This window comes from Danio rerio, chromosome 9 (assembly GCF_049306965.1).
Source record: "Danio rerio strain Tuebingen ecotype United States chromosome 9, GRCz12tu, whole genome shotgun sequence".
NCBI classification, from domain to species: domain Eukaryota; kingdom Metazoa; phylum Chordata; class Actinopteri; order Cypriniformes; family Danionidae; genus Danio; species Danio rerio.
The window spans coordinates 9,314,434-9,332,500 of NC_133184.1; the positions used below are offsets into that span (position 1 = coordinate 9,314,434).

Here is an 18,067-nt window from a genome sequence, read left to right on the forward strand (position 1 = left end):
AAGCATAAACAAATGCTCCCCTATGGGGAAAGTATTTTTTTAATCAACAGACCAATATTTGTAAATAAATAAAAATTAATTCCGTACAATTTCTTGGAAAACAATACTTGATTTATTCATTTTGCATCTGAAGTAAACTGTGCCTTGATTAAAGGATGTTACGATAAAACAGAGCAAGAATATTTATTTTTTATATTATTTTGTTTTTTTTTTAAACCTTAACAGTCATTACTTCAAAACTTTCTGAGCTGATTTTAAGATTTTTAAAGGGTTTGTTCACCACAAAATTATTCTGTCATCATTTACTCAACCTTTACTTGTTTCAAATCTTTGTGAGATTCTTTATTCTCTTGAACACAAAAGAGGATATTTTGAAAAATGTTTGAAACTGGTAACCATTGACTTTCATAGTATTAGTCTTTCCTACTATGAAAAAGTTTATAATAACCGACTTTCAGTTTCCGTCCAAATATCTTCTTTAGTGTTTAAAGAATAAAAATAATCTCAAAGATTTGGAAGCAAGTAAATAGCGTACATTTTCATTTTTGGGTCCAATTAAAGTCTTAAAGTAGGGTGATTAAGACTTCATGACCCCCAGAAACTATTACATCTCCAGTGTTTTAAAGGACCAAGAGTCAAAACAAAGCAAGATAACACTGTTTTGTGACAAAACAAAACACACTATATCATCCTGAATGTGTACAACAACCCACTTCTTGATTCTTGATAACAATATCTATTATATTAGGGCTATAAATATCTCTAATCTCAAAGAACGCCAAAGACAACAATAAAGCATCCTTATCAACACCTCAACGTCCTGCTGGTCAAATCATGAATAAGCAAAAACACTCCCTTACATAAAAATTATTTATTAATGATCAACACAAGAGAGATCATTCAGAACTATTTAAACTGTGGGGGAAAGAGGACAGAGTTTTCATATTTCAAAAGCAGCTGGAAATATTTTACATCTTAATCCAGAACAGAACAACTCGCTCATGTTTATACCTCACGCGCTCGCGATTCTGCCAGGAAGTGACTCTTATGTAATGAAAAATACACTGAAACACAACAATGCATTTGAGCCAAAAGAAAGCTTTACGACTGAACATACATTTCCAAAAAAAAAAAACGTTTGATTCGTTTTACTTATATAACACTTACGAAAGTAAACCATGGTGTAAAAGCGAAGTAAAAGTGTAGTTAAAGTGTTGTTTGTAATGATGGGATGTATTGATTATTACCATTAAATTTACCACAATTTTACTACTATAAACAGCTTGCATGGCTAAACTATGATTAGTGAAGCAAAACCATGGTTTATTTGTGGTAAAACTATGTCTTTTAATGTTTTGGTTGTAGCTTTTGCATGTGGGGTAAAAAAAAATCCTACTGACATAAACAACAGACTCTCTTCTCTTAAACTGTGTTTTCTTTTATATTTGCAAATTTTAATGGTGTACCACGCTAATTTTATTATTCTGTCTGAAAACACACAAGTATGATTTCAAAACAACATTGGCACTATTAAATTAACTCTAAACAACGTTGATTATGATAGTTATTGGCTGCTAATATGGCTTCCCTGTTTAAAATTTGAAACAATACTTTTCTGAGAATATATTATCAACGAAAAAGTCAGAACGTGTGAATATAAAACCAACTTTACCCTAATTTATCTCAATTAAAAGCAAAATAGCATCCATAGAAAGAACTATTTTGCACAACAACACAGAGGAATGAGGACTTCTGCTTTCTGCAGACAAACTTTAGTGAACTCAAAAAAAGAGGAGTGACTTTCCAGTCAACGATGGTGCAAAGCCTGTTTTCATGACTCACCATACTGTACACAACACTAAAAACACAAAACCTTTCTGCATTTGGGAGGAAAATGTAAATAAGAATCATTGTGAAAACGAACATAAATATTTAAGATATAGTACGGACAGAATATATTTTTTTAATTATAATAATATATTAGTATTCAAACTATTTCTGCTATTTTTTAATGTACATTCTTACACTACTTTTAAACGTTCAATGACTTTTATAATGTTAGACATCCCAGAAAAAAATGTTCAGAGAGTTTGCTGGGATTTCCCATTCGTGCTGCTCAAATAAAGATCAAAAGATAATGGTTAATAAATAAATAATCACTTAAATTGTTTCCAGGTCGACACTCGCCACAGCAAACAGGTGTATTTATGGACCTTACATGAAACGAGAGCGTCATATTGATGAAATATTACAGTAAAGTGAGATGACGCAATCGCTGCGCTCATTGTGCTCGCGCTGACCGTGATGCTGTGACGCAGGATGCCGATTTCATCATACTCGAGCCGCATTATCATCACTCTCAACAGCCGTCTAAATTTTTAGAAAAACACTTCTATGGAAAGACCTTCAATGAGATACAGTAGATGCAGATAGATACAGTATCTTCTCCTCGCACACAAACTGTGCCGTTTGTGTGATGCTCTTTAGCGTGCATTTGTGATCGTCATTTAACAGTTCTTGCGGGCTAAAATGTGAACGGACATTTTTACTCACCCTGACTATCAGATGGAGAGAAACTTGAGAGCCGGAGGTCCGATTACAGAGATCCTGCCCGTGTGTGACTGTGAAAAGAAAACGGCTTGCCAGCTGCTCACATGCGTTAAAGAGCCAGGTTGGCGACCAATCAGGTACCAGTATACCTTGTTGGGGACGAACGCTGATTGGCTACGGCGGGGGTGTCTGTTCGTTTCCCGTAACCAATGGGAGGCCAACATTTAGTCGTGCCCTCGTCCACAGAAATCATTTAAGGACACGTTTAAAACGCTGTAATTTGTCACTCGGGTGATTTTTATTTACCTGTTTTACTAGCGTTGTTGTGTGTGCATGTTTGAGATAATACCTTTAAAGTACTACTGAAACTAACTGAAGTTTGAAATTCGCTAGTTAACTATTATACTTCACCTAGCAAGTTTAACTGGTTTGTTGCGCGTTGCGTTAACCTTAGAAAATGCAGTAATAATATTATTTTTGGTGTAATACTAGTAGTAGTAGGTTTGCTTTTGAACATGGTATTAAACATATATCCTGTCTCTCTTTGTCTCCTAGGTATTTGTTTGTTGTTCTGTCGGAGACACTTCCGTTTATTTTCTTTAATGAAAATGTTTTTATTAGGTTTTATTTATGCAAGGCTTTTCTTGCTCATCACAAAATTAATATTGATGTTTTTATTTCTTTAGTTGCAGCATTGGCTGCATCATTTCAAATATTCTATACAAAATTTATTTCATCTGCTGATCACCAGAAATTTAGAAATGTTGATAACCTAAGTTGATGATAAACATTGCCTAGCATATTTTTGCTTCAAATGACCACTGAATCTTTTATTCCGATCTGCAAGTCATAAGTGAAAAAAAGAAAATTTTGTATGAAAAGTTATTCACTATTTTTTTTTTTAAATGAGAACAGTGTTTGCAAGGCCTGGATCTTTCAAAAACATGTAATTTGTTGTCATCTTACGTTATCTAACTTGTCGAAAGTTTAGATTCAGAATGTGACGTTTAACAGATTCAACATAAATGACAAAAACGTGTTTTTGTGAAAACAATAACAATGCTTATTATTTATAGTATACAGTTATGCACAAGTGACAATCAAAACAATGCAGCAATGCGGTTTTTCTTTTAAAGACATTGCCAACTTCTGGCCTGCAATGCATATTCAAGTCATTTGTGATATGGTACTATTTTATCAACAATAACTGAATATTTCAAAAGTCCAAATGAAAAACTTTTAAGTTCAGTACAATAAAAAGCCCTTTAAAAACTGAATTACAAAAGATCTCTTCTTTTGTTTATGGTACTACATTAACATGGTTCTAGAATTTAAATCAACAACTACATTTACCATGCCTATTCTAATTATTCTAACAATATTCTAATTGTTAGTTGACCTGACACTTGTCTAACATTAAAATAGGTTTAGCATTGGTCACTTCTAAAGATCACAGCAAATTGGAGACTTCTATTAAATGAAGCTTAATTGCAGAAAACACATATGAAAACACTTAAAATGTATAGCATATAAAGTTATGAGAACAAATACTGAAAAACTGTGAAACGACTAAGGTGTTTTTTTATTGAAAAGCAAACAAACGTTGAATAAAAAGATCAGAGGACAATTAAGAAGGAAACAATTTCAACAGTTATCACATTTCATCAGGAGAGAGCTGAAGGGTCTGGTGACTGAATGTTGATTTCAAGAAAGAAGGAAATTTTAAAATCTTCCAGAACGCTCTCTATCTCTTGACCGCCGTCTCTCTCGGTCTCTTCCTCCTCCTCCACCACCACCACCGCCGCCGCCGCCACCACCACCGCCTCCTCCTCCACCACCACCTCCTCTATTGCGTTCCCTAGAGCGAGAGCGTCGTTCACGGGAGCGAGAGCGGGACCGATGTCTGTGAAAGAAAGAGAACAGGTTTACTGATGAGTCAAAACTACAAATCAAACTAGTTTGGGGTGTGTAAGATAATGTGATGGGTTTTTAATTATTTATTGCCATGTCAGCAACCAAGGCTGTTTTCATGGCAAGAACATTTCAGTAATATATATTTTATATTATATAAATATTATATTATAAAATTATTAATTAAAAATGTTATAAAATATTATATAAATATGTATACATGTACACAATTATACCACAATAAATAAATACATCAATTAAATAAGATTGTGTTAATACATAATAAGAATTCTAAATTTTTTCCTGGTTTCACTTTGTTAAAAATGTCCTCAGGAGATTTAATTTCATAAAAATGTCTTCTGGAATCAGTAAAATTAGGACAGTCTAGTAAAATGTGTTTGGGTGTGCAAGATAAAAATAAAATAAAATTCTGTATTTTTTCTGTATAAAAGTGACAGGAAATATTTTCATGTAAACAATTTAATCTCAAAACAATCTGTATTTTATGGTTGCCACAAAATATTTAGCACACCTTGTGCATGACTGTTGAAAGATGTGAAACAAATTTTGGAAATACAGTATGATGCTTAATATATTCTTATAGGAAAATGCATATTTAAAATATATATTCTTGCAAAAACATTCTTCAGCAGCTGCACTGAATATGGACCCAAGAAATAGCCCAATTACATCAATAGTAATGAATCATCCAGACCTGATTGGATGGAAAATGGGACATTTTGCTTGTGTGCAGTGATGTAGACGAAGACCAACAACAACAAATACTCTTCCCAGTGGTCATAAGCATCTTAAATTAATGCAATTTGGTTGTTCTGAATAACAAAAGCATGGCAAGGGACTGATGTCAAGTCTCTTTTCACATCTATTTGCACTGCAAGCTGAAAGATGCTTAAATTTAAATAATTCCGAGTTCACACTACAGGATTAAGCCTGATATGCAAGCTAACAAGCATGCCGAGAGATGGGGCTGTGATTGGGGGGCAAATCAGCAGGAGATATGCACTAGGCGGTCCTTGTGTGAATTACTGAACACCACATCAAAGAGGTTCACTCGCGCATCGTTGACATCTCACAGATGAAAAGCAAATATCTAGTATACTACACTAAATACTCTGGAATAGTCAGCAAACAACAAAAAATAAATAAAATTAATAATAAAAACGCATAAAAGATGTGTGAATAAAGTGGTGGTGTCTGAAGGTGTCAGACGCGGAGCACAGACACTCTTCATCTTAGTGGCAATTATTAATCTAATACCACTAATATTGAATTGATTAAGGCCTCTAACGCTGCGGTCCCACTTGAGTATTAAGTTTCACATCACTTCACTGCGTGACATCAATTGAGTATCAAAACACAACCTCTCTGGACAGAAATTTAAAACATGGCGCAATCGCTCGCTTTTTTTAATGTCTAATAATCTTGTTTAATCCCGCCCTTTTTCGCAGCGCTGTATGACAGAATTTCGCAAACACAAACTCTAGTGTGACTGCAGCTTTAAAATGACCAAAACAACATTTCAGATGTTCTACAGTGTGCTCAACCTGCTGGTTTGTCCATTCACACACATTTGTATCCTCACATGATCTCTTATAACAAAATCACATGCCCTTTTTAATGCGCATACTGGAAATTTGCTCAGTAAAAGTGTTCCCATTGTGTTTATGCGCATCTTTTCTTATCTAATCAAAAAGTTTATCCTGCTCAGTTATGCGCATGTTTTTATGTGCATTTCTAAAACTTATTCGCATCATGGCTACCAAAAATTAGATATGCACTGTTTATTTATATCATAAGTAATATGTAAAATTGTGTGTCAGGAGGAACAGTAGACTACTGAAAATGTAGGACTTCGCAATTTAGGCAAACCCTTTATTTTAACGTGGTAAACTAATAGCCTTTTTGACCACTCTGTTAAAAAGTTTCATGCAATTAAATCTTTAAAAAGGCTTAAAATGATTTAACTTCACTTGATTTAATAGCCCAAATACATGTCATAAAATATTAATATTAACAATCATAATTTAAATAATGAAATTATATAACCTATCCCAATCCTGACATAGCTGCGTTTAAATAATAACTGAAGACGTCACTTTAATGCATTCGCACGTTATGTTAAATTATTTTAAATTAGACGCCCCATCCATAACCAACCTTAAATCATACCTGAACACTGTTTAACAGTTCCAAGTAAACTGTTTTGTGTGACATTCTCATAAAATCTCTCTGCTTTTGAATATCTTTGTTCGTAATTGTTCTTAGCCCTGTCAATGTTTATCTATTTTGTATTATTATAATTTTTCCTTTCCTGTTTCTCTTACGTTTATATTCTTTAGCTGTCAATATAATACTTCGCGTCTATGGAAGAAAGAGTCAATAAAGATAGACAATGTGTAACATCATATTCATCAAAAGACGGTTTATTTGCAAGTAATTGCACCGGTCCGAGCAGAGAGCGAGCCGGCATGGGAGACAAGCTCTGATAAGATTGCAGAACAACGTCTGTCAATGGATCCGAGAACTGAGATTTACGCGATCACCAGCTGGCTTCCGTTACATAAGGGCAAATATAGATGACTAAAACCTCATTAACTCATTTTACTCATACTTTTTATCATTTATAATGTCCAAAACATTGATATTAATATTAAATGCTACTTTTGTGCCTTTAATAGCCTTTTTCTCGCCTGTTTACTGGGTTAAAAATCTTACATTCCATCTCCACCTGCTGGTGAAAGCTAGAGCAGCTGGCGATCTTCAATCTGCAATGTATTGCTTTTCCTGCAGTTCCCGGATGTAATGTTGAATTTTATCAGTCGAATTTGATCCACTGAATTTATGGAAGCGAATATTTGAACTGAAATAAAATGAACTGAAAATGACCTTTTGAATATTATACATCGTATTTTAAAAGGGTATTGAATATTTTGTAAGTGAAATCTGAAAATTGAATATGAATTATTAAATTTTTAAGTATGAAAACGTGTTTGAAATATTTTTCGTTGAAATATTCAAAGCTTAAATATACAGATATGTTAAATTTCAGGACCTAAAAATACAAACCCTGGAATTCAAGTCATTAAAATGCAAGAACTTGTTAATACGGTGTATTATTTTTTTCAGTTTGTGATATTCAACAAGCTTTTTAATTCAAGACTTTAGGCATTGATTTTGTTCCATAGTTTAATGTACAACCTATTGGCATCTCTAAAGGTCAGCGAGAGACTACATCATTTCAGTTAAGCAAAAGCACACATTTGAGTAAATAAAAACAGATCGGGTTTAAAGTTAAGTTCAGGATGATTTTCTGGTCTGATCTCACTTTAGATAGACTTTTTTATCAGCTTTTTCTTTCCTGTATGGTTTACGGTCTTTTTGTCTTGACAACAACCATTAAGCTTTTTCTCTCAGCTCTTGCCATCTCATTATACATCGTTTAATCAGACAGACAGATGATGACTTAATCGCATCAAGCATCTACTGTGGACCAGTTACTTTTTAAATGTGTGTGTCTCTTTGCTCAAACCGGCGCTTGAGCAAAGAGATTCACTCTCTCGAATTACATGAATGCGCTCCCGACTTGTAAAACTGCGCTTACGACATTTGTCAGTGAAATAATGCCATACTCTGCCAGCCAAAATCATGTGGCGCGCAACCACAGTGAATCTCCGCAAACACAGCAATGACGTCACATTTGCCGCGCACACAAAGTCAATAACAGAAAGCTGATTGGCTATTGCAAGTTGACCTCACTTGTAGTTGTATTACCGCAAATTACAACTGGACTAGTAAAATAAAGAACTACAACACCCCGAAAACCTAGCAACAACAAAAAAGAATTTAAATGAGCATTAGATGTAGTGTTACATGGACATCAGAAAAATAAGAGATGTAAAATAATATTTAAGACCTAGAACAGCCAATTTAAGACTTTAAGGCCTAAATTTAAATTTTTAAATTTTAGACTTTAAGACCCCGCAGAAACCCTGTTAAAAGTAATCAAGTGTGAGCTAAGAGTTTGTTGTCCAGTCAAAGTGGAGTACAGGCAGGACAAACACTACTTCACTAGCTCATGTAAAATAGGATACATTAATATTTCTCTACATTGTGCCAGGGTTTTCATATGGAGGCAATCAACTTTTGAAATCAGTACTGCAGATGTTTAGTCTAAACCGGAGTCACAGCTCAGTTATGCGCCTTCAGAGAAGCTGCTTTTTGCTGCTGCTTTAAAATGATTTGGAGAACACTAGGCCTAATGTCCTTTTTAAAATGTTTCTTCTACTACCAGAGAAATACTGCACGACAGAGTTGCTTCAAATATTTGTCTGCAAATGCCTTGTTTTTGAGGGTGAAATGGCACATAACAGGCAGATAACAACATAATTTTAAAACAGAGCTGCAGGAACATTGTGCCCTTGAAACGTTTTGGTAGTGAAAATAAAATCTAAATAAAGAATGTGTTACACGCACACCAGTCCTGTTAGTTTATTTAGCATGTACATAATTCCTATGGTTTGTTTGAAACCAAAATAAACTAATAAATAATTGTCTATGTAAATGTAGCTAGCTTTGATTAGCCATGTTGCTTAAAGTAACATCTTAAAACTTGAAAATTATAATGCAAAACAATATAAAGGCATTATGACACCAGTGTGGTGGTTTTTAAAAGCACACACCTCTTCCTTCTGCGGCCGTACAGCTCTCTCCTTAGTTCCCTTGAGATTGGCTTCAGATGCATGAAATTGCAGAAGCCTCCTCGAGTGCACTCTCTGCAGGAACACAAGAGTACTGCAGTCAGTCACAGAGAATGACACCCTATTAGCACACATCTTCACCTGAACCAATATATTATGCGCTCGTGGCTTAGGCACCAGCTATAGGTAAATATCAATCTGAATGCAGGTAAACATTTATCTGTGGGAATGCAGTGTTTCAGTGTGTGTGGTGTTTTTGTTTTTGCCCTCTGTTGGTCACACTTACCCCATCTCATACTGTCGACAACAGGCCTCTCTGAAGTCAGTGACAGGTGAGAGCTCCGCATGAATGGGCTGCCCATTAAACCAGCGGTTGTTCAGGTTAATCACCGCTTTCTCTGCATCTTCTTCACGGCGGAACTATACAAATAAAAAAATAAATAAATAATGAATTATTTTAATAATGACAAAAACAGGCTTTTGCATTATGCTATATATAGAAATTCAGTTAGAGAAAGTGCAGGCAATCGATTGTAGGAACAACAACCAAAATAATATGGAAGTCAGTGGCTGTGTTTTTTCTACATTATCCTCAAACTTCCTTTGTGAAGATGATATATATGCAAACAAGCCTAAAAAGGGTGGATAGTTTGTTTGTTTACTTAACGCCACATGAGCAACTTTTGGCAATTTCATGACAAGACCAATATACATAAAAACTAGTGCTGTCAAAATAAGTGCGTTAACAAATGCGATTAATTTGAAATATTTAACGCATTAAAAAATTTACGCAATTAACGCAGTTGCAGTTTTTTTCCTGTTGTGGTCAAAGTGTGTTCCACATGCAAAGAAATATGAATAAGACTAAGGAAGCACTTTTTGAAGGAGAGTTTCAGTATAAAACAATTAAAGTGGCATTAACAGGCTATCCAGCGTTTCCTCCAGAGTTTCATCTACTTTCATAAGTTTCATTTTTAATCTTTCAACTTTTGTTTTAATGGAATTTGAACGGAAAGAAAAAAACTCAAAAAAAAAAAAAAACCTCAAAAAAAAAAAAAAAAACTCAAAATAAAAAAAAAGCATTTTTTTTAAAAAAGCATTTCTTGACTCGGTGGTCCTTTAAGGTAATCAAAAATCACAGTCAAAGACGGCACCTTCCTCTGCCTTTCAGCATGCGCCGTTTCCCCCTTAAACGCAACTTTTGTAAAGTGTCTGCTTCACGTTGATGTGTCAGAATTCTTTTGAAATACAGCCCTGCTTTAGAACGATTAGTTTAAGCAATATTGATGAACGCGATCATGTGTGTTGAATCTGAAGGGAGTTGCTCCGACTGCGTCGTCCTGCACGCGGGGTGTGTTTGTGTGTGTATGAGTGTGTGTGTGTATGCATGCGCATTTCCTAGCAATAAGAACAAATGTCTAAACGTCGTCGTCCGCATATCCCTCAAAGTTGTTTAAATGTTTAGAGATGTTGTGACCAAAGTCCCTGTAAGAATTAGTCTTTGGTGTGACAACACGTACATGAGGGTGCCTTTGATGTACCCCTTGATGCTTCTCACGTCCTTGTCGCAGCAAAAGTGGCTACAAAATTAGGCACCGAAATAAATATGCTGATTCAGATCCTGCTTATGAGACTGTTCTCACTCTCAGCTCACATCATTCAAAAGAAAAGGGCCACATTGTCCCCAATAATGTCAACAGACTGGACTGTCTTAACAACTGGCTGAATGTAAAGGAGGACTAAGCAAAACTGTTTCTACTTTCTAATTATTGTTCTCAACTCACAGCAATACAACTTTTTAATGAGTACAATTGCTTGTATTTAATACTTTATTATTATAATAATTTTCCAGTTCCATATTTGCAATGACTGTATTTTGGCATTTTTTTTGCAGTCCACTTAGAATCCAACATGGAAATCATTTTTTTTTTCTTTACTGGCATTGACTGTTTTGAAATTCAAATGGCATTAACATGCCTGTGTTTTTATTTCTGTAATAAATATGGCTGTCAAGCCAGGATCTTGATAATTTATTGTGGGCATGTTGTTTACATGAAGAAATCTGTTACAAGTTAAACTAAAATTCGAATAAACAATTATATTTACAAATAGTTTTTTTGACTTGCGTTTACATTGATTTTACCTTTGAATAGCCAAAATGATAAGTTTCAGTTTGTTTAAATGTGGTTGATTGCGATTAATTGCAAAAAAGTGTCATTAATTCATTTTTTTTATCGATTGACAGCACAAATAAAAACATTAGATGAGAACAACATGCTTCAATAAGCCATGATCTACACAAACAAATAAAAATAAATAAAATTCACATTATTAAAAGATAAATATGATTTATAATTCAATCTTTGATAAATAACTTAAAATTTTTACCTATTTAAAAAAATCCAAGTCTTTTTTTTTTTTTTTTTTTTTTATAAAAACCTTGTCTAGTGGTACTGAAACTTTCACATTGTAATAAATGATAGAGTTTTGGGGAGAGCAGCTTAACAGTAATTACATATTAACAAGTGGAGGGTGAGTAAATAAGAAATAGCATTTTTGGGTGAACTATCACTTTAAAACTAAGAAAGAACTTCACAGTTCCACAGACAGGCATGGGCCGGTATAAGAATCTGATGGTATCATAACCTTGGATAAAAATACCACGCTATTGTGATTACTGCTCTAAAAATATATTCTTTTTAAATACTCTGTCTGAAGAAGACACTAATTTGGTTACGCCATAATGCATTCCTGTAACTTAAATAATTCATAGTACCTATAACTAAAATCATTCACAGTACCTGCATTGCAAACAATAAAATAATGGGGATTGTTTTTCCACCAACAGATGTAGAAACTATAAACACTTCCTCCTGATGCAAAAAACTTCTAAATAGTTTCTTTTTAGTGCAATAAGGTCAAGAAAGTGTTTAACAGTGATCTAAAAAAAGATCTCAAGTACAACTGACTATAACAACATCTAAACAAAAATATGTTCAAAGTACTGTAGATTCTCTCACCTTCACATAGACATTTCCCACCAAGTGATCTCCTAAATTATCGCAGACGTTCATCTCCTCAACCTCTCCATATTTCTCCTCCATTTCAGTGAAGACCTCCTGTGAACAGTGAATTAAAAATCATGTTAGAGTATAATACCTGCAACTGCTGATTTGCTTCCATTAAAACAGAAATGCCATGTGATCTAATGACTTCTGCAAGATATTTTTTGCTTACTAAAGCTAATCAGTTCTAACATATACGTATAGTAAAAACATTAATAGTGTAAAATACTATTAGGGTATAAATGTACTATTTTCTATTTTAATGTAATGGTGACTGCACAGCTGAAATGTCAGGCAATAGTATTATTCCTGCGTTGGCATGGGCCGGTATATGGTTCTGACAGTATAACCTTGGATGAAAATACCACGGTTTTAATGTATCACAGCATTGTGATTACTGCTCAAAAATAAGTTACTTTAAAGTGTCTGGGTAAAAACAAAAATGCTTTCGATTTGCTAATATTGAACAATGAATTTTATTTTAGGAAATATTTATAACATTTTGGAGCAGTAAACATTTTAGACTAAATAGTTAAAATAAATTATTGACTTCGTTTTGAGATAAAAAAAAAAAAAAACACAGATTTCTTTACAACACATAAGAAAAAAACCTTACATATACCTTAGGAATGGTATAACAAAGAATTTTAACAGTTTAAAAACCTTTACTTTTCCAAACTGCAGTAAACCTTGAAACCGGTTATCGCCCCATGCCTATGTCTGGTTCACACCAAAACAGGTATAAAGTATTACCGGGAGTAGATTAAAGTTAATGCAAACATGCAAATGGAAATTCTGAAATCCCTTAAAATGTATATTATTTCTCTGATTGTAAGAATGTTAAATGTATTAATGGAATAGTTTACAACAAACTAATAAACCTATTTGAGTAAGAATTCCCTGTTTAACTTAAGTTTCTTCTTGTGAATACTAAAGAGAATATTTTGAAAAAGATTGAAAACTGGGAACCATTTAACCACAACTATTGACATCAATGGGTACTGGTTTCCAGCTTTCTTCAAAATATATTATTTAGAACCACTTGAGGGCGAGGAACTTTTTTATTAGGGTTGCATTTAGCTGCCTCATTGACCATTTCCCCATGACTTTCATAGATGCACAACTCACCTCAAAGAACTCATCATAATGTTCCTGCATCTCCACATCACTGACAGCATCTGATAAAAGAGAAAACAATGATAAAGTACAAGAATGACTCCAGGTAACTCCTGGGCTCCATCAAAACCTGGATTTAAGATACATTTGTTTTTTTTTATAAAATCATCACATATGAATGAGGACATTTTAGAGAAAAAAATGAGCACGTTTTGTTAAAAAAAAAAAGAATCAAATGAAAATAGTCCTTTACATGTGGTCAATATCCACACAAACTAAAATTAAACTATAAATTAATTGAATTTGTAGAAAAGGCATTATGTTCAGAGTTCATGCACATATTTACTACTTAAAATTCCATGACTTTTCAATGTCTTTTCTAAAACTTTCAGGTAAATCTTCATGATCTTGTTTCGTTTTTAATGCAATGTGTAAATAAGAAAAAAAAATGCACATTCAAATTTACTACAGCATATCAAACATGTGACAATCAATGTATTTTATATTTATCTGTAAAATAGTTTAGAAAGTGTCTAGCTGTCGATGTTGAAACAGAAATGTTGGCTTGTGTTTTCACAAGACTACTAAAATTAGTACAAACCTCTGCAGTTAGAGATCGTTTCTGGACACGACACTCAAAATGCATCTTGAACTATGGTGAAAGCAAGCAAAAGCGAGGCAAAGCTGAAACTGCTTTTACTTTTTGAAGTTAATTGCTTTTACAACTGAAGATTGCAAAGTTTACCCCACACAAAAAAAAGTCCCATGAAGAGATGGACAGCTCAATTTCATTTCATTTAAAATGTACCCAATTTTATTATCTCAAATATATTCAAGCACAAAAATAATTGTTAAGCAATGTTTCATGACTTTTCCAAAACATTTTGGGTTTATTTGTTTTTCAAAAACTTTTCCAGGCATGGAAAAACATTTTTTTTTTATTTCATGAAGTTTCCAGGTTTTCCAGGACCTTATGAAAACTGTGTGTGTGTGTGTGTGTGTATGTATATATGTATATGTATATATATATATATATATATATATAAGGATATCAGGATATGATGACTTGTATTGTTCATTATAGTTTTGTAGCCATCAAGAAAACGACCAGAATTAGCCTACTGTTCTTTGCATTATTCTTTTTGTTGTCTAACTGTGTATACATGATTTGCTGCAACCAAAAAAATAGCTTTAAAGATTAGTCAACCGCTTGCGTGAGTAGATCTCAGCAACTTTTCTGGTCAAATACAGGTTTTGTGAATGTTTAATTTTTATGTATAATATTATAAATGTGCTGTTAAATGGGTAGTTTACCAAAAATGAAAATTTACTATCCCTCAAGTTTATTTATAATTTTATTCTTTTGAACACAAAGAAGATACTTTAAAGATTGTTGGAAACTGATGTCCATAACAGGAGAAGTAAATATTATGAAAGTCAATATAGTTACAGGATTTTAGCTCTCTCCAAAATATCTCCATTTGTGCTCAACAGAAGAGAGAAGCTAAGTTTGGAATAAGTGAAAGTTGAGTAAATTATAAATATACATTATATAAAAAAATATGAAATAAATAAAAACAACATAAATGGACCTTTCTTTTGGAGAAAGTGGTCCAAAGTGCACTGGCTAAAACATGCAAATAAGAAAATCAAAGTCTACTTGTGATCGAATCAAACAAAATGCATCTTGATAACAACTGTAATCAGAACCCTGCATGCTCTTAGCTCCGGATTGCAGGACATCACTTAATCCTAATACAGGAGTAGGACTTACTTAAGCCATCAGCAGACTGGGCTGTGTTTTGTGGGTTCCTGTAGATGTTCAACAGGGCAATGGTCTGCAACACATATCAAATGTCAATCACAACATAAATCTAGCAGAAGCATCATGGATTACAGGATCACTGATGTAAAAACTGACAGATACCTGACTGAAGGTGGGTTTATTATGAAGTCTAGAGCATCGGTCTCCATGGCGACAGGCTCCAATTTTAAAGTAGAAAGAGCAGTTGACCCTGTTGAATTAAAACACACAGTTTTAATTGATCAGTTTTGTTCACACATTTCTGGATTTTTTTTTTTTGGATTTTGATTAACAATCCTCTTAACTCTCTGTTTATTAAACAGAGTTCATTTAACACTGTTCATTAAACTGCTTTTGAACTAAATCAATATAACTTTAGCCATCACTCTCACAGGCTGATATTAATTTTATGTATAGAAATAGGTTTCAACATTTAATCTAAATAATGTACAAGCATCTTTTACACGATACGTGCACTTGGTATTTCGTTATTAGTATTTTTATTAAGTAGTACTAATCTATAACCTAATATTAACGTTAGTAAATAGTAAACTTTTAAAAAGGGGTACTTATTCACTCGATACAAGTGTTTACTATTAAGACACAAAAACTAGTTCGTCACTTCAACCACCCGTAACGTTACTCACTCATTCGATACTAGTATTTAATCCAATAGTGAACTAACTTAATTAGGATTTATGTTCATGTAAATCTTCCAAATGACACTAAGACACAAATTAATCAAACATAGGCTATTAAAACTAAAAACAAACACAAAAATATGGCTTTTAAATAAGATCCATTTAGCACAGCGTTGAGAAGGCGCCACAATGAATGAAAGGAGCTAACAAGACAGGGCTGGACTTGATATAACAACGCAAACTTAAAACAAATCAATAATAAATGCACATAACAATCTATTACACATGAAAGCATTGTGATCTGAAATATATTTGTTATTAGTATTATTGTTGTGCTGTTAGCGGCGCGGTTAGCAAACGGCTCTGCTCATCACCACGCGATGCACAAGAAAAGAAATACTGAAAATTATTATATTTCAAAATTATCCAATTTTTGCAATAATGCTCAGGGGTGCTCAGCATAAAGAATCACAAGCATTATTTTACGACAATAACCACTACTTACTTGTCTTTTTCTGTACCGAAAATAGACGCCAAGTATTCGGCCATTTTGAAAGAAGAAAGGCGGTGGGTTTTTTTTCTTCTGCCGGAGGATCAAGAGCAGGGGCCGCTGAAGATGGAGGGTCAAACTACTGCCATCTAGTGAGCACCCACTGCAGCACTAATACAAAAGAATTAAATCAAACACAGCGTCACCTATTGGACTGGAAGCATTTTAGGGAAAGAGAGATAGACGTTGGGAGATCACGATGAGCATTATCATACTATTAAGTATGGTTTCCCATTTCAGTCATTATAACATAAAGTCTCAGTGTATTTTGCAACACTCCTGGTTGTGATTATTTTTTACGTGGGTACAATTGATACATTAAGTCAAATTGTTAGTTTTAAAGAGCCCATATTATGGGTTTTTGAAAATTCCCCTCCATGTAGTGTGTAACACAGCTCTAAGTGAAGTGAAGTATCCAGCTAAGGCTTAAATCTGTAAGAATACAGTGTTTAAAACTGTTGATTCATCTATAAAAGAGTCGACTCATAGTGCTTCAAACGAGTCGCCTTGATCACGATTCATTAGGTGTTTCGCCATGACGTACGAACGAAACCAAGTTATTCACGTGCACGCGCAAACCCGGGAGATTTCAAACCTGAGGCCCCGCCCTCTGACGCAGAAACCCAGACACACACACACCCACAAACACACACACACACACACAAACATGCCGGTTGATTGAAGTCACACTGCAGATGGATATATTGAGTCTCTACCCAAAGATGAAACCTCAGCATTATAACCAAGCAGTTGGAAACTTCTGGAAGCTACATGCTACAAAGAATACTTCATCTGCGTTTGTTAAAGGAAGGATCAGTAAAGAGTAACTGATGGACGTCAGGATGGGTTTCTTCCATTTCTCAAGTGTAAGTACGTGCGGTTAAAGTTGTTGCCTCGTTGACTCTAGCTTGCAAATGTATTTAGTTGTGATTTGTTACTTGTAACCGCGTGTACTGTATCAGGTTAACTGGATATATTATCTTATCGCGTGCAAAGCCACGTTGAAAACGCGACGCGTGCTGTTTGTTTATGGAGCTCCGTGCTAGAGTTCTGCTCCCGCGATTTATTCGGAAGTTTATTCCCGCGCCGCAGAAATCTGGCGCGGGGACAGCCGCGGGAATAAATTTCGGAAAAATCGCGGGAGCGGTCGGTAACGGGTTTAATTTGGGACGGGAGCGGGCTGTCTAGCAATATCACGGATATTGCTATGTGAATTAGAAAGAGAGAGTCTGCTTGGTATGAGAGAGCGTATGAGAGAGAGCGAGAGAGAGAGAGAGAGAGCGAACGAACGAACGAGCTTTGTGCTGTGTGTATGTGTTTATACAGATGGACTGTTTACTGGGTGATTTTTGGTTGTGTTCTCCGCTCTAGCGGGACCGGGCGCGGCGGGCAGAAAACGGAGCGGGTTCTCAGGCTAAAACCTGGCGGGTGCGGGAGCGTTGTCATCCGGAGGTGTGTGTGTGTTTTTGTGTGTGTGTGGTATGGCGAGTACACGACTGTCTCCTTCGTTCGGTTATCCGTGGCACTATCCACTCGCCATAGTGTGGCAGCTAAAATCCACGCCTACACTATCGAGCGTGTATGAACTGTGATTACTTTTTAAATTGCTGATTAGCTATTGGCCATTTCCCTCTCTGACTGAAGGCAGTCGACCAATCGCGACAGACTGTCATCGGTCCAATCAGCGCAGATTAGCTCCGCGCTAAGGAGGG

At 34.7% G+C, this 18,067-nt stretch overlaps 2 protein-coding genes across 2 annotated transcripts in view; both read right to left on the minus strand.

The window, feature by feature from the left end:
- cbsb (cystathionine beta-synthase b) overlaps nt 1–2,623 on the minus strand; it is a 45,471-nt gene extending 42,848 nt beyond the window's left edge. Inside the window, exon 1 of the mRNA NM_001014345.3 lies at nt 2,554–2,623. The gene's annotated coding sequence lies outside the window, so the exon portion shown is untranslated. The remainder of the gene's footprint in view (nt 1–2,553) is intronic.
- A 1,488-nt stretch (nt 2,624–4,111) lies between these two features.
- On the minus strand, nt 4,112–16,355 carry u2af1 (U2 small nuclear RNA auxiliary factor 1). The gene is given in 8 exon segments (NM_177479.2): nt 4,112–4,453; nt 9,162–9,254; nt 9,466–9,599; nt 12,200–12,298; nt 13,373–13,422; nt 15,135–15,198; nt 15,288–15,375; nt 16,311–16,355. Coding segments are annotated over 8 exon segments (753 nt in total). The 5' UTR covers nt 16,355; the 3' UTR covers nt 4,112–4,272.
- Nucleotides 16,356–18,067: the final 1,712 nt, after the last annotated feature.